The 16,495-nt window shown below is 36.2% G+C and overlaps 4 protein-coding genes across 4 annotated transcripts; 1 reads left to right on the top strand and 3 right to left on the bottom strand.

The window, feature by feature from the left end:
* Positions 1-377: 377 nt before the first annotated feature.
* On the bottom strand, positions 378-8,022 carry MONOS_4648 (putative Protein kinase domain containing protein; the record flags this gene model as incomplete). The annotated part of the gene is made up of 10 exons (XM_067874738.1): positions 378-1,561; positions 1,775-3,249; positions 3,453-5,240; positions 5,417-6,651; positions 6,882-7,107; positions 7,173-7,208; positions 7,319-7,385; positions 7,451-7,574; positions 7,629-7,918; positions 7,992-8,022. 10 exons carry the CDS (start codon positions 8,020-8,022, stop codon positions 1,314-1,316), a joined length of 5,520 nt encoding a protein of 1,839 aa, XP_067733219.1. The 3' UTR covers positions 378-1,313.
* Positions 8,023-8,154: 132 nt separating this feature from the next.
* MONOS_4647 (uncharacterized protein) lies at positions 8,155-10,552 on the bottom strand. The gene is made up of 9 exons (XM_067874737.1): positions 10,463-10,552; positions 10,293-10,405; positions 10,218-10,231; positions 10,116-10,156; positions 9,991-10,056; positions 9,902-9,923; positions 9,719-9,812; positions 9,431-9,502; positions 8,155-9,300 (listed from the first exon to the last, which is right to left on the bottom strand). The coding sequence occupies exons 1-9, from the start codon at positions 10,494-10,496 to the stop codon at positions 8,455-8,457; spliced, it is 1,302 nt and encodes a 433-aa protein (XP_067733220.1). The 5' UTR covers positions 10,497-10,552; the 3' UTR covers positions 8,155-8,454.
* Positions 10,553-10,562: 10 nt separating this feature from the next.
* Positions 10,563-11,425, bottom strand: MONOS_4646 (uncharacterized protein). The gene is made up of 2 exons (XM_067874736.1): positions 11,336-11,425; positions 10,563-11,214 (listed from the first exon to the last, which is right to left on the bottom strand). Exons 1-2 carry the CDS (start codon positions 11,382-11,384, stop codon positions 10,715-10,717), a joined length of 549 nt encoding a protein of 182 aa, XP_067733221.1. The 5' UTR covers positions 11,385-11,425; the 3' UTR covers positions 10,563-10,714.
* A 60-nt stretch (positions 11,426-11,485) lies between these two features.
* MONOS_4644 (putative CMGC/CK2 protein kinase Cka1) lies at positions 11,486-16,349 on the top strand. Its single transcript, XM_067874735.1, has 5 exons — positions 11,486-11,537; positions 11,628-11,721; positions 11,776-11,867; positions 11,923-12,328; positions 12,450-16,349. The coding sequence occupies exons 2-5, from the start codon at positions 11,719-11,721 to the stop codon at positions 15,852-15,854; spliced, it is 3,906 nt and encodes a 1,301-aa protein (XP_067733222.1). The 5' UTR covers positions 11,486-11,537; positions 11,628-11,718; the 3' UTR covers positions 15,855-16,349.
* The last annotated feature ends 146 nt before the right edge of the window (positions 16,350-16,495 follow it).

The raw sequence follows: 16,495 nt of genomic DNA on the forward strand, positions 1-16,495 counted from the left end.
CATTAATAACATTGAATGGTTATACGTACAATGCAAATTGCGATGTCCCGTATTGACAATCAAAATGTACATGTAATGTGGAATAATAAAACAGTATTAAATGAAAAATACTTTAATTGAAAAAAAAGGAAAAAAAAGAGTTTCATCATGATTCTGAACAAATGATTAAACGAAACAACAAAACAAAATAAGCATTTCAAACAAACGATTAAAGAATCAATTGAAATGGTTTGAATGAGATTCCTACAAGAAAGCTAACAAGCAAATTGTTAATAGAAAGATTTATTCAATTTTAATGCATCACACTTTGTGTAAAAATAGATTTCTTGACTATTCGCTAACCAAAAAAAAGTTGACGAAACGAATTGAGAAACACATTCACACAGAAGAAATAATACAAAGAAAGAAAGAAATACGCTTTCAACATATGGATTGCGCTTAAAACAAGAAGGAAACGAATCAGATAGATTCAGATGGCCGTTATATAGTGCAAAGGTTGAGCATTGTAACAGCATTGCATTTATATGCAACTGAGCTCAATCATATCGAGACAATTCAAGTCATATGCTGTTAAATTGAAAATGGTTAATCTTTTTTGACAATAAATGATAAATTATTGCAAAAGAGATAGACAGATAGAAAAAGGTCCAATAAATGCAAGCATAGAAATCAATAACATCTATCTAAATCGATTTCCAATAAAAATAAGATTTAAAAAATTCCTCAATTCAATCGCCTGACGAAGAACAAAAATAATTGAAAGAAGAAAGCAAACTGAGCCTAACAATAAAGTAGGTCATGTAGAAATATCACAATTATTACATAAATAAAATTGGCTGACAACAATAAAATGTAAAGGAAAAAAAAAAGAATGAAAAATAAATAGACATATCTAATAAAACATAGCCAAAAAATATATTCAAAAATATATCATCAATAACAATTGCAGAGAGAAAGAGAAAAACAAAGAATTTCAGAAGATTTTGCATAATTAAGACAAAGTGAAGAATGAACTCTTCGACTGATTGAAAAAATAAAATTGGAAGCATCTTCAGCTTCTTTTCCTTCACAAAAAAAATAAATTGTCAAGGTTATAAATGACTATCCAAAACACTTCCGAATTATTCGAATCTCAAAATGCAACAAGCTGATCGGAAATAAATAGCATTCTTTCAGTTTGACATATCATCAAAGGATCAACAGTATTATCTTGACTTCATTTTCAATTTCGACCAATTTCATTATATCTGTGCAAATATATTCCATCTCAACAGTAACCCTTCTTTATATCCCCTCTAACATCAACTCCACACTCATCCCTTCAACTTGTCAAGATACTTTTGAGCGAGCTCTCCAATCGTCTTGTTCGGGTTCTTCACCAACGCCTCCACCACGCCAAACACAGTTGCCTCTCTCAGCAGCTTCTTTGTGTCTTCCCCACTCAAACAGACAATGTTGTACAACGACCTCAAGGAAAGCTCAACCACACTGGGAGACGACGAGTTCAGGTGCCTGCAGAGCGTCTCATGGAAATTGTCCTTCAGCAAATGAAAGTGATTTTCTGTTGAGTTAAAAAAAAACAAAGACAGAATAACAAAAAATAAATTGAAAAAAAATATTGTTGGTTTCATTTAAGAAATTTATAAATTTATCTCCTTTTGACAATTTAAAAAGAAAACTAAAAAAGAAAAAAGAATAAACATTTCGAAACAACTTTACGCAATTTCATATCATTGCATTCAAAACACTCATTCATAAATGCAAATACACAAACCTTGACACTGTGATATCTTTTCAATAGAGAACAAAGCGCCTGCAATTTCGCTATCAGGATTCTGTTTCTGTTGCTGAACAATCATTTTCCCTCCTCCGCCTCCAATTTTTTGTTTTCCAGCAGCCAACGAAGAAGACGTCTGCTCTGCTGAATTTCCACTCGCAGCTGACTTTGCCCCAACAGCAGAGGCAGAAAGACCAGAAACAGAAGAAGAAGAAGAAGAAGAAGAAGAAGAAGAAGAAGAAGAGCTCTTTGAGGCAGCCTCTTGTCTTGTCACACACTGCTTGAGGAAGGCGATGATGGGCATGAGAGAGTCAGGGATTGGATTGGCTTTGTACAGAACAGCTATTGTCTGGGCAGAGAGTTTTGTTGTTTTGTCTGAGGATGCCTTGAGGAAGAGATCGAAGACGAACTGTGGGAGATGGGAAGACTCAGCTGAAGAGAGGAAGGGATGAGGAAGGAATGAAGCGTTGGTGGAAGAAGAAGAAGAAGAAGAAGATGATGATGATGATGCAGATGATGATGAAGGCCCTTCCTTCTCACCATCAGCTTTGCTCTCGTTTTCTTGCTCTTTTTGCTCCTCCAGCATCGACCCAGCCATCACAATGTTGGATATCATCATTATCCCATTCTCTGTGTTTATCCTTTCATTTTCTTCAACATACCTCATTTCTTCACCAAACCTCTTCTTCTCCTTCTGCCACTGCCTTTCTTCTCTTTCCTTCTTCAGCTTCTTCTCCCTCTCCACATCCAAATCAATCAGTGCATTTCTCACTTTGTTGTTTGCCTCTTCTCTTTCTCTCTCTTTCTCCCTTTCCTTCTCATCTCTTTCTCTTTCTCTTTCTCTCTCCTTTCTGGTTTCCTTCTCCTTCATCACAGATTTCACCATCACCTTCAGCACTTCCACAAAACCTGCTTCAAACAGACTCTTCTTCTGCTGCGGAGTCAGAACAGACAAAGACCGGAGGAGAGAAAGAGAAAGAGAAGATGGAATGGGAAGAAGAGAAGAGAAAGAAGAAGAGGAAGAAAGAGGAGGAGCAAATGAACGAGATAGAGAGAGCAATGCAGAAGAGAGGGAATAAAAGAGGGGAAGCAGCTGAGATCGAATATGAGCCTCTTGTTTGACTGATTTTGCATATTGGATGAGTGTTGTTATCAGATGGCACAAAATATCCACTTCTTCAAAAGAAAGAGAAGAAGAGGAAGAAGATGCTGATGTAGATGAAGATGAATAAGCAGACAGAAGAGGCTGAAAAGAAGTAAACACAAATTCCTCTTCTGAAGAGTCATTCCTATTTGTTTCTCTTATCTCAAAGCATTTGCTAAGCAGGCAATTTACTCTCAACAGCATCTTCTGTGAAAGAAGAGAAGATGCAACAGAAGGAATGGGGAGGGTGCTGATAAGATGGATGTTGCTGAACACATCACACGATGGAACAACACTCTCTTTGCTTTCAGCACCTTCAGAGGATAAACTGAAATAGAAGAAATTTATTTGATTCATAAAAGATTCATAAAATAAATCAATCAAATTAATTAGATGAAAAAGTCAATCATAAAAAATAAACAGAAAAGCTAAGAAATAAAAACAAATATTTTAATTAACAATTTGACATGTTAACATCATCCATTCCTCTCTCAAACATCTTTCCCCTCAACAAAAAAGACAAACACACACCTGAATGATTCAACCATCTCCCCAATGCTCATCCCACACAGTTCTCTCAATGTTCCCTCAGACATCAGCATCTCCCTCAGAAACGCTGCTGTTTTGAACTTCCTTTCATTCGCTATTTCAGACAGCAGCTGCTCTGAAGACGAAACAACAGAAGAAAAACTGATTATTTTCTCTGAAGGCGAAGGAGAAGAAGGAGAAGACGAGGCCGGAGAAATAGCAGGGACGGAGAAATAGCTTGTGGTGAGTATGTTGTGGAGGACGATGTCTTTGACTGTCCGAATGACAGCAGAGTTGACATTTTTGAGAGGGATTCCTCTGCAGAGAGAGGAGAGGAAGACAAACAAGGCACAGTTTGTGCAGAGATCAGGGCATGCAATGGAAGAAGACATTGGAGTGATTGAAGAAGAGGAAGAGGAAGAGGAAGATGATGATAGTGATGATCCACCATTGAAATATTCCAAGCACATTCTGTCAGCTTCATGCAAGCTGAGGTTGTTCAGCCACATTCGACAGACTTCAACCACACTCTCAATCGAGTCGTGTTCTTCTCTTTCTTTCCTTTCTCTCTCTTCATCAACACCATCATCATTATCATCATTCAGAGAAGAGGAAATATCTTCATTTGCTCTCTCAATGCGCATCTTGTTTGATTCTGCTTGTTTTGGTGTGATTGCGTAGGATGGCTGACTTGAAGACGAGGAAGAAGAGGAAGAGGAAGAGGAAGAGGAAGGTAAAGAAGAAGTTGGGGTTGAGCATTTAATCTTCATGTTGTATGCAGACAGAGCAACATAATACATCACAGAAGAAGCCAAATCCATCATGCAAACAACTCCATCATCATCTTCTTCATTGTCATCCTCAACAAAACAGTTATCTCTTATAACTTCATCTTCTTCTTCACTTCTTTCTTTTTCTCTTTCCTTTTCTCTTCCTCTTTCCTTCGCCTTCTTCCTCCTCTCCTCCAACTTATCCCCAATCACACACAATATCTCTTTGATAACAAAACCAGAAAAGAGTTTTAAAGAAGCCGAACTGAAACGCGAAAGAGAAAAAGAAAAAGCAGAATTTGAAGAAGAAGAAGAAGAAGAAGAAGAAGAAGGTGGAAAAGGCTGTTTTGGAAGGCCGATCAGTTTGTGGTGGAGAGAGAACACTCTCAGCAGAACAGTCAGTGCTCTCAATTTGATTCCATTGGCAACCAAATAAGAGGGAGAAAAAGAAGAAGAAGAAGAAGAAGAAGAAGAAAGAGAAGAATTAATTCCCTGTTTCTTCGTGTTAGCATAAGCCAGTATAACAGCAGAAGGTATTTTCTGAGAAAGAGCGCATTTGAGGAGAGGGAGGAGGGACAAGACGATGTCTTCTTCGATGGCGTAGACTGAGCTGAAGGGGTGTTCTAAGAGGAGGAGAAGGAGAGAAAAGATGGAGTGGACACGCTCAATGGAAGAGGCAGAGGAGAGGGTGTAGACAGAGGAGGAAGGGAGGAGAGAGAAGGGGGAGATTGGAAGGAGAGAGGAAAGAGAGGAAGAAGAAAGAGAGGAAGAAGAAGAAGAAAGAGAGGAAGAAGAAGAATTATTGTCTGCTTTTGGATACATCTGAGCAAAGTCGTTGGATGAGACATAAGAAGCAGCCAACAGACGAGAAAGAGCAGAGAAAAGATGAGAAGAAATATATTCCCTCTTTTTGGTGTCGTTTGGAGAGGAAATGTTTGGCGGGGCAGAAGAAGCAATGGAATTAGTGATTGTCTTCAATGAAGCAGATATCATGTCATTCTCTGTGTATGGATTGCTCACACTAAAAGAAAAAACATTTGAAAAAAAGATTTAAAAAAAAAATATAATTATGTTGTTCAAATAAAAAGGAAAAAAATTCGAATTTTAAACAAAAAGATTTTCAGATAAATAAAATGAATATTTATTTGAGCAGAAAAACACAAAAATTCACAAAATTCCCTCTCAAAAAGCACATACAGCAATGTCCTAACCACATCCTCCACAGCCTTCCCAGCCTTTCCTGTTCTCTTCTTCTTCCTCTGCTCTTCTTCTCCTTCTGTTCCTGATGCATCTGCTGCTGCTGATGATGATAATGTTGATGATGTTGATGATAATGATTGAGTATTCTGCCCTGTCTTCTTATTCCCTTTGTACCCTCCTCCAAACATATTCATCAATTGCGCTGATTTTGACACCCCATTCACCCCTTTCGAAGGAGAACTGCCTGTTTTTGAGGCATTCTTCGGTTTCTGTGTGAGCTTTGTGGCTTTGTTGAATGAAGATTCTTTTCCTCCTTTTGTTTTTTGAATGTCATCATCATCGTCGTCGTCATCGTCAAATCCCAAGTCAACATCCAACTTCTCTTTCTCTTTCCTTTCTCCTTCTTCCTCACTCTCTTCATCCTCTTCATTTTCATCTTCATCCTCCTCCTCCTCATTATCATCATCCTCCTCTTCTTCCCCTCTCCTCTTTCCCTTTCCCTTTCCTTTTCCCTTCCCCTTCTTCCTCTTCTGCTGTTCTCCTTTCCTCTTCCCCATCGAAAACGGAAGAGGAGCCAGTTTCTGAGGCAGAATAGACAGACGCGGCTGAAGAGGAGACGATTGGCTGGCGGCAGAAGGGGAATATTTGGGCATTAGCGACGGGGCAGTTGCGGATTTCTGCGGAGAAATGGCATAAGGCGAGGAGAGGGAAGAGGAGGAAAGGGGAGAAGAAGAAGAAGAAGAGGAGGAAGAAGAAGAAGCAGATGAATTAGAACCAAAAGCTCTGTCAGTTTGAGCACGTGTCTGATACACCTGTGCCAGTTTCTGTTTCTCTCTCTCGTTTAAGAGCATTGACTGAGATCTTTCCTTCTTGCTGTAACCAGACGAGGCAATCAGAGCAGCAGCAGAGGAAGAAGAAGAAGTGGTTGGGGTGAGTGAATGAGAGTGGAGATGAAGTGGAGAAGAAGAAGATGAGGAGGAGGAGGAAGAAGAGGTGGATGCATTTAAAGGAATGGATATGGATGGAATGTTGTGTGAGAGAGGAGGCAAAGAGAAAGAGAGAGAAGAAGAAGAGGAAGAGGCAGAGGAAGAAGAAGAAGTCGAAGTTGATTCGAGAGGAGGAAGAGAACGTTGCAATTCTTTCATCCGCATCTTCTTCGTGATGCCAAATATCATCTTCTTCATATTCGACCCTTCTGCCAGCTCAGCCACAGTTGGACGCTCTTTGAAATTCTAAAAATGTTAAAAAAGAAAAAAATAAATAAAATTGAATAAAATATGATTATTGGACATTCAGTAAATAAATAAATAATATTTTCAAATATCAGTTAATAATGGAATTATAACAAGAATAACATTAAATTTTTTTCCGATTTTTCTTTCTTTGTTTTCTTTCTTTTTCGATTCGTCTTGCATCATTATTCATCACAAAACATGTTCTTTCATTAATAATTTCCTCATACAATTTTCAGCATTTTCCTGATGAGCTTCTTGAGAACGTGGTCGAAATGGTGAGGGAAGTGCAGATGATTCGAGTCCATCTCCTTCGGCAGCTCCACATCCCCTCTGATAGCAAAGGTCGTCACAGATGGAACCAGATCCACAGAAAAAGGCGCAAACGGCACCTTTCCAGTGGCCATCTCATACATAATCACACCCAATGAAAACACATCTCCTGCTGGTAAGCGTCTATAAAAAGATCGAAATGGGTGAAATAAAAATCACCATATTTCAAATAACAATACTGAACAAACAATCCATCCTTCAAGAGCTCAGGGGCAATATAACGGCTTGCGTGGATTCAAAAATTAACGTTGTTCATACGTTGTTTGCATAAATTGTATTTAAAATCAAATTGATAATATTTAGAATATTCGAAAAATAAAAAACATTTGCGTACTGAAGAGATGTGTCAGAATAGTTTATTGATTTTGTGGAATCTAGACATTGCATAATGCAATAATCACCTATAAGAAAACAATAATACGTTCAAAAGTATAAATTTAATAAGTATAAAGTTAAATGATTTAACCAAGTCTGCAAGCTCCATCTTTTCCGAAAAAAATATTTTCTGGCTTCAGATTACCATGAAATTTTCCAGCGTTGTGCAACTCTCCGAGTCCAATTAAAAAATGTGCAAAAAATACCCAAATTTCCTTAAATGTGAACGTTATTCTTTTTAAAGAGCGTGCTAAATCAAAAGAACTAACTTTTTCAGTAAAGCCATTCTTATGCGCATTTAACTGTGTCCTAAAGCTTCCGCGATCATAATATTCCATCAGCAAATAACAAAAATCGTCTCGCAGAAATGTTGCGTGTTGTTTTACCAAAAATGGCGTGTTATAGTTGTTTAATTCAGAAATTGCTACAGGAAGTTCATTTGTCATTGAAAGACTTCTAAGTGGTATTTTTTTCCAGCAGTAAGTCTTATCTGTAACAGCATAGTTCACTTGAAACACTTCGCCCGAGGTTCCAGCACCCAATTGCTTTCCAATTAAGACTAAAGTCAAAATTGTAAAAGTCGAAAATTTCGAATAAAATAAATTGCTTATTTCATAAAACTTATAACAAACAAAAATCAAAGTTAAAATCTGTGGCTGTCATAACTGTAAACCCGAATGAAACAAAAGAAGGGCAAAAAAACAACTATTTCCATCCCATTTATTCTATCATGATGATCTAATTATTTTCAATTTGCGTATAACCACCGAATATCGTATAAGATAGATTTTATAAACAAAATTAAAAAATATCACTTTTCAATGCAACAACGAATAACCGGTAAAAATCAAAAAACAATACTCTGAAAAGTTCAATTGTCCATAACTTACTTCGTAAAGCTAACTAATTTCCAAAGTAAATCACAGTTTAAAATGCTTCAGTTATAACGAAACAAACAAAAGAGATAAAAAAAATGAGTTTAAACAATTTGAAATGAAACAGTGTAAATTACAAATTATAAATGATTTATAAATCCATTTTAATAAAAGATCATAAGAATATTATGAAAATATATTTACGAAGAGAGCATTGACATTATGATTGCTTTTGCCAAGCATGATAACTCAGATGCTGAAACGATGAGAGGAGAGAAGGTACTGAATTGTATGCAGACACAGGCGGGAGGATAAATGGAGGATTGGAAGAAGGAGAAGATGACGAAGATGCAGCGGGTGGGGAAGACTTTATAAATTGTGAAGAAAAAGTAGAAGAAGAAGAAGATGATGATGATAAAGCTGGCTTTGAAGAGCCAACCAGCTCACCGAATGCAGGAGGCTTTGCAAACTGTCCCCAGGCAGGGGCAGAAGAAGTCGAGTATTTGATGCCATCAGAAGAGATGACAGTGGAGGAAGAGGAGGAAAAGGCGAAAGAGGCTGATGAGGAACTTGAAGAAAATGGATTTGTATTTGAAGGAAATGACTTGGATGCTCCAAAAGGATTAGAAGAAGAGCCGAAAGAGACAGTCGAAGCAAAAGGAGATGACATTCCAGTACTCAAATTAGAACATTTGTTATCTTCATTAGCTTCTTCATCTTCATCGTCCTCATTATCATTATCATCATCATCGCAATTGTCAGTTGACTGCTCCATTTCTTGTGGACTCTCTGCAGAATAGTCATTGCCGCCTTCTTCTTCTTCATCTTCTTCTTCATCTTCTTCATCTCCCATTTTGCGTGCTGATCTTGTTTGCCCAATTTTGTGTTTGACAGCTGCTTTTCTCTTTTTACAGCTTTTACTCGAAATTACTTTAGATTTGCTTGTTGATGGAGAAGAAGAGGAAGAAGAGGAAGAAGAAGACGAAGTGAATGAAGATGGCAACTCTCGTTCAATCTCTCTGAAATGTTGAATTCTTGCACCAGTTCGCGAATATTTGCCAGTCACCTTCAAAGAAAGATTTATGATAGGCAAGAGTTTTGAATCATTTTTTTAATAAAAAATAAAATAAAATAAAATAAATGGAAAAATATTTTTATAAAAGGTAATGCAATTCCCAAAGATTATTTAAACATACTCCAACTCTAACTGAATCAGGAAGTCCATAAAATGCGTTTTGTTGAACTGTTCCATTAACTGTAAAAAACAACTAATTATAAGATTATAGTAGAATTCACATAAAGAAATAGTAAAACATAAATATTAAAAAAATGATAAAAACAGTTGAAAGTTTAAATTTCAAAATGGTTCATGAAATAAATTAAGCAATGATAACTTACACAAGCTATTTTCTAATTTGATTTATTCTATTTTCAATTTACTCTTCCAATATCGCTTAAAAAAGTTGTACTCAAATTGAACATACAAATCGATAATCCATATCTACTATGCAGCCAACTACATCATCAGAAGTAAACGAAAAATTTCCTGGTATCGTTTTTGAATGATAAGTATTTCCCCTATTAAATTATCGATTTAACAGATGTCGAAAACAAAATGGATATAAATAAATCGAAAAAACTCGAATTTATAAAGACATATAACAAACGATTGCGTATAATCAATCGAATCTTAATATATTTAAATATGTTAATAGTTAAATTAAATCTTGATAATCATAAAAAGCAAAATACATACCATAATTAGTGCCAAGATTATAAAGGCTTCCATATTTACGAATAGAAGCGTTTGATACTCCGACGCCTGCGCGAAATAATTCGACATTAAAATTATTACAATTATTTTTTTAAAAACTTTCAAACTTGTATCAAAAGTTGCATCAGCTGAAACAAAAAGAAAGTCGCTAGATTAAACAACACAAAATGAAAAGAATATAAGATGCAAGTATATATCATATTCAATACCATTTCCAAAGACCCTAAATAATACACACGTTGAAAAATAAAATTATTCGTTGGAACAATAATTAACAATGATACCTTTGTTAAAACTTTGTTAACAAATGCAACTGACACTGTTGGATTTGTCCAAACGCATTCCCTTCCGTTACATTTGGCACTTGTCGGACTAAGTGAAACAAAAGATATTTCCTCTGCCAAATGAATCATAAAGAAAGCAATTATAAATTTATTAAATTTAGATATATAACCATCATCGTCTTCAGCTACATATTTCCGCGGCATGAAATTAATCACCGGTATCGAAATAGTGCCTGAAGATCTTTATTTATTGATCGAAATACCCCAAAATTTGTCAATAAGATCAAAGGTGTTGTGATTGTTAGACTTATAAAATTCGATAATTTTGAAATGATTTGCACATAAAATTATTGTTCACACAATAAAAGTTTCTTGAGACTATTAAAATTTCAACATGCTTGAAAATTTCACAAATACCTTCTTTAATCAGATGCTTGTCTTTTTGAGGCAGTGATATCAATCGGCTCATCTGAAGATTCTCCCGACTTTTTAGTTTCGCTTTCTGAAGCTTCCTTATCTTTTTTGGAATCTGTTGTTTCTGAAGTTGCAGTTTTCTTTGGTCTTCCTCTGCCTCTCTTTGAAGGTGAAGTTGGTGTTTTTGTCTTTGGTTTTGGTGTTTCGGATGCACCTGATGAAGTTGAATTTTTTGGAGGTCTGCCTCTCCCTCTCTTTGGAGTATTTGGGGTGGATTCAGAATCAGCTTTTTTTTCATCCTTCTCTTTATCTTTTTTTATTTCCTCAACAGTTTTTGTGTCATCATTCTTCTCTTCATTTTTGTCAGTTTCTTTTTCAGCTGTTTTTGCCTTTGGGGGCCTTCCACGCTTTTTTGGTGCAATATTATTATCTGCTGCAGGTTTTTCTGATTGCTTGTCTTTGGTATCTTTTTCTTTCTTTGGAGATGTTTCATCGACTTCAATTGTTGCTTTAGCGTGTTAATGATAATATATAAGCGCCAGGATCACAATAAAAAAATTTAAATATTTTTGCGTTTTGTAAAGATGTAAAAAGTTCTTAATCCGAAAAATAACAAAAACTACAGATACTAATTTCTTCTTTCTTGTCTTGCTTTTCTTGTTTTGTTTGATCAGACATTTTAATGATTTTGCAAAAAAATGTTTTAAAACAATGTGATCGAACCCACATATATGTTTTCATTTAATTGTAAAATGGGCTACTTATGATTGGATCAACAAAAAGTGCATTTTAACAAATAGATTTTGCCTTAAAATTTATATCTGACCTTGTGTATGCTTTTCATATTTTTATTATATGAAATATTATTATATTTTTCTGAAAATATGTGATATTTGAATGTTTTTGGAAATTATTAAAAAGGATTTATTATTTATTAATATTTGAAATAATCAAAACAGCATTAAGCTATTCGTACTGCCTTTGTGCTACCTTACTTATTTATAAAAACCAAATGGTATTATTATTTTCATATGAAATAAAAAATATTTTTTATTGATTTTATATTAAGTTCAAACCAACAAGCTCACGTTATTTTTCAAATGCATTAAAAGAGTTATTATCATGTTTTCCTCAAATTGCTAATGTGAAAATTAAGCCATCGTTCGTTATATTCTCTTTTTTCAAAATCCTATTTATCTATTCCATTCATTGCAAGGCCATGCTCTCGATATTTCTTAATAAAGAAAACAGGCCATGGAAAATATGGCGAAGTGTTTGAAGGAATTGATTCAATAAGTGGGCAAATTTGTGCTATCAAAGTTCTTCGTCCAATTGTTAAAGATAAACTCTTACGCGAACTTCGTGTTCTCAAAATATTAGATGGTGGGCCAAACATTGTAAAGATGTACGATATAACGCGAGATCCTGATTCCAGTCAACTTTCTTTAGTATTTGAGTTTGTTGATTCTCCTGGATTTAAATATCTTTACCCCATCCTAAAGGAGTATGAAATAAGATATTATATGTATCAAGTGTTGAAGGCGCTGAATTTTGCACATTCAAGGGGCATTATGCATCGAGACATCAAACCACAGAATATTATGATAAATCCAAGAACTCATGTTTGCTTTATTCTTTCAATACAACAGAAACTGCTTTTCATTGTAATATTTATCTAAATATTTATAATCAACTTTTTCATAACAACTCATCATTTCCCCCTCTATTTCTTTTTGAATCCAGCAACTTCGATTGATTGATTGGGGTTTGGCTGAATTTTATTCTCCTCCACCAGGTTATTCACACATTGATTCAAATGAAAAAAGAGGTTGTGAAGAAGAAGAAAGAGAAGAAAATTCATTGAAACAAAATGATTACTCCGGAAACGTCATTCAAGAGAACGATACAAAAAAGCACCAGCAATACAACCAGGAGTATTTATCGAGTCATGCAATACAGAATTCTTCGATCCAATCATCAAAGGCATCTCTCATTCATTCTTCATTACAACAGCAGCAGCAAAACTGTTTAACAACGCCAATTCCATCTTCAACAGCACAACATTCATCATCTTCATCTTCATCATCATCATCATCTTCTTCTTCTTCTTCTTCTTCTTCACCATCTCCTTTTCCTCTTCCTCCATTCAACACCCATGTTTGCTCTCTTCACTACAAACCACCAGAGATTCTGCTGGGAGATGGGTATTATGACTACTCACTCGACATCTGGAGCTTCGGATGCCTCGTTTTGGCCTTCTTCCTCAGAAGATTTCCTGCTTTCAACGGAATCAGCGACAAAGACCAGCTGAATGTCATTGCGAGTGTGGTGGGCACGAAGAGGATTGCGGAGATGCTGCGAAGGAGGGGAAACGAGGAGGAGGCAAAAAGATGGATGAAGATGGAGGAGAAGAAGGAGAGGGGGTGGATGGAGATGTGGCTGGAGAAGAGGAGAGAGAAAGAGGTGCGAAGAGAAAAGATGGCCATGAAAGAGGCAGAATACAAAGCAAAGAGGAAGGCTCCTTCAAAGAAGAGAAAAGGGAAGAAAAAGGAGGAAGAAGAAGGAGAAGAAGGAAAAGCAGTTGAAAGGGAAGAAACAAAAGATAATAAATTGGAAGAATACAAAAAGCAACAGAGAGGTAAAATGGGGAAATGCAAAAAGGAAAATGAAAAAGGAAACATTAACTCCAGTTTGTCTTATTCTGTTTCTTCGATTGAGCGCAAAGAAGTTAAAGTGAGAAATGAGAATATTTGCCTCAAAAACACACAAACACAACAGCAATCAGATCAAACAGCGCTTTCTGGAAAACCAAACACAAATGATTCGAATTCTGCTGATGAATCTCCTCCTTCTTCGTTGGCAAGTGTGCCTTCTCCACAAACATCAGTACAAACATCCACAGAAGCAGATCAATCTATTCCTCTTCCTCTGACACACACAAACATTTCATGTGATGCCTCTCCATCCAAACAAATCCCCACATCCAATTCATCTTCACCACACGTCCCATCCCTCTCCTCTTCCTCCTCCTCCTCCTCCTCCTCCTCCTCCACTTCATTCCCGTTGTATCTCAGTCCTTCTCCTGTCCTCTTCTCCCTCCTCTCCTCTTGCCTCTCTCCGCTTCCTGAAGAGCGCCCGTCTGCAAAGGAGCTGATGCAGCATCCGTTTTTTGCAGACATCCACGCAATGGACAAGGAAGGGGTATCTTCAGGGAGAGTGCTGAAGAGAAGAAAGGTCAGAGTGAAAAGGAAAGTGAAGGTGCACAGAAAGAAAAACAAAGAGACAGAAGAAGAGAAGGTTATGAAAGAAAAGGAAGACAATGTAATTTTTAATGAAAAGAAGAACAGTGGAACGAAAGAGATGAATGGAGAAGAAGAAGAAGAAGAAGCATTGGAAATGGCGCAAAACGAGATTGACGAAAAAGACATCACAAACGACTTGTCATTGATGACTTATGACATTTCAACTGCATTTCAAAGTGACAGAGACAATGCTCCTTGCTTCAATCCTTTGGAAGCTCAAAACGAAGCAAAGAACAAAAGTGTGTGTGATTCTCTTTCGCCTTCTGTTTCGAATGAATTGTCATATGCATCAGCCTCAGCTTCAACACCAGCTGCATTTCAAATGTTAAATTCATCATCGTTTTCTTCTTCTTCTCCTTCTCCTTCTCCTTCTCCTCATCCTTCTTCTTCAATCGTTTCAGACTCTTCTTTTGCTTCATCTCAAAGAAAGTGTCTGAATCCTTCTGATGAAGAAGCAAAAGAGAAGGAATTATTCGAATTAGCAAAAGAAATTCTTTTGAGGAAGAAAGAAAGGGAAAAGGAGAAGTCTTGTCAAAATGTGAATGCTTTTAAAGGAACAATCAAAAGAGGAAGAAACAAACAAAAAGGGCTGTATGACAGTGATGATGAAGAAAGCGATGAAGAAGACGAAGAAGAAGAAACAAGCGAGACAGAAGAAGAATCAGATGACTATGAAATGTTTGCATCGCTTCACACACGCAGACTCTTGTTGAAGAAGAGGCAGCACAACAAAGCAGACAAAAAGAAGTCAAAAACACCTTTTTCTAGGGGGAAATCAAAAAAGCAGGCAGAAAAAGCAGAAAGAGATGGGAAAAGGAATGTGAGTGGAAAGCAAGTGAATAAAAATGAGTGTGTTTCGTCGAAGCCATGTGAAGAATTTGAAGACTACGTGGAAGTGATGAAGATGCCAACAGAGGGAAGAAAAATGACAGGAAAAGAAATCGAGAAAAAAGAGAAGGAAACCTTTGTCAAAGGGGAAAATGTGCACACGCAAAATGAAAATGCTTTAAGTTTTAAAAGGAAACAGGAAGAGAACAGAAAAGAAATAAAAACATCTGTTCAAAGAAAGAATGCGAATGATCCGTGTCCTCCTCCTTCGCGCAGAGCTTCCTTTGACAAAGTCTATTTCAATAGACAATCTGACCATTCTGCCGCTAAAGAAAAAGACAGTTCTGTTGATAAATTGTTGTGTGTGTCAAGTCATTTGCCATTGCCTTCAGATGAAAATAACAAAGTAGATGATAAACTGACTGTGCTGTCTAATTCATCAGAAAGTTGTATGTTGAATGTCTTGAATGAAAATGTGAGTAAAATCACATGGAATGAAGGTGATGCGAAAGAAACTCAACAGAAGCGTGCAAAAGAGCAGAAAGGTGATAAAGATGAGGAAAGTCAATTGTCAGATGGAAAAGAAGGCAACAACAAGGAAGAGCATGAGAGCGATGCTGAGGGTGATGTTGAGAGTGTGTTTGTGAGTGAATGGACAACAGAAAGTGAAGACGATTCGAGCAGCTTTGATTACATCGACTGTGTTGAGCGGGGCATCATCCAGCCACTTGAATACAGGATGATCGGTGAAGAAGTCGAATTGTGGGCTAAAAGAGGTATATCATATGGACTCTCTTCAAATGAGGTGCTGATGAAGGAAGCAGATGTCAACGCTGCGATGAGAAGTGGAAAGAAAGGCAGGAAAGACATAAGAGAAGATATTGACAGAGACAAGCTGAGTGGGAAAGAGAGAAGGGAGGAGGAGACATTGAAGGAAGACACTGTTAGAAATGCAACATTACTTGAAATTGTGCTGAATGACTGGAAGTGCGAAGAAAATGAAGAGGAAAAGGAATGAACCGGTGTTCAAAAAAAATGTGGAAATCAGAAAAAATATCAGAAGAGGGAAAAGAAAAAGAAAAAAAAGGAGGGGAAACTTCAAGTGCGTTGTTTATAACAAAGTCGAAGATGAAAATATACAAGTGACTAAACAGGAAGGGAAATGATTCTTAATCCCAGATTTTGATACAAAAATAGAACTTATTTGTCCCTTAATGAAAAGATGGAGTGGTTGCAGTTGTTGCTTGACGATGTTATAATTAATAATAAAGCATTCCGAATGAATAACAAGTGAAGTATTTTTTGTGGGAAATTTATGTTTTAAAACGTTTTTCTTGTTTTATTACGTTATTTGTTGATAATTTTTTTTTGACGTTTTCCTTACAATCGAGTTCTTTTTTGTTGAGAACAATACGATGATGAAAGACTTCTTTTGACATTTAAACACTTAATGATGAAGCTAAGTTTTGCATTTTCGTTGTTATTTACAAGCAAATAGGATATATTAATAGAATAGTAATTTTTTTTTCTTTTAATTGTTTTTTGTCTTAACAAAAACGACAATTGTTAATGAGTTTTCATTAATGTGTGCATTACTGAAAATGTCACGTTAAAGCATTGTCTCTATTACTCAATGTGATATTTTTCTTGATCCATTTA

This window comes from Monocercomonoides exilis (assembly GCF_001643675.1).
Source record: "Monocercomonoides exilis strain PA203 chromosome Unknown scaffold7-2047599, whole genome shotgun sequence".
NCBI lineage: Eukaryota > Preaxostyla > Oxymonadida > Polymastigidae > Monocercomonoides > Monocercomonoides exilis.

Excerpts from the sequence above, each read along its gene's own strand:
- MONOS_4647 (XM_067874737.1), bottom strand. The coding sequence starts at position 10,496 with ATGCCGCGGAAATATGTAGCTGAAGACGATGATG. Across the intron at positions 9,924-9,990 it reads TAATCTTGGCACTAATTATG|ATTCGATTGATTATACGCAA; the intron begins GTATGTATTTTG and ends AAATATATTAAG. Across the intron at positions 9,813-9,901 it reads TCGATTGATTATACGCAATC|GGGAAATACTTATCATTCAA; the intron begins GTTTGTTATATG and ends ATAATTTAATAG.
- MONOS_4646 (XM_067874736.1), bottom strand. The coding sequence starts at position 11,384 with ATGTCTGATCAAACAAAACAAGAAAAGCAAGACAAGAAAGAAGAAATT. Across the intron at positions 11,215-11,335 it reads AGACAAGAAAGAAGAAATTA|CAACAATTGAAGTCGATGAA; the intron begins GTATCTGTAGTT and ends AACACGCTAAAG.
- MONOS_4644 (XM_067874735.1), top strand. Across the intron at positions 11,868-11,922 it reads AATGTGAAAATTAAGCCATC|GCCATGCTCTCGATATTTCT; the intron begins GTTCGTTATATT and ends ATTCATTGCAAG. Across the intron at positions 12,329-12,449 it reads TGATAAATCCAAGAACTCAT|CAACTTCGATTGATTGATTG; the intron begins GTTTGCTTTATT and ends TTTTGAATCCAG.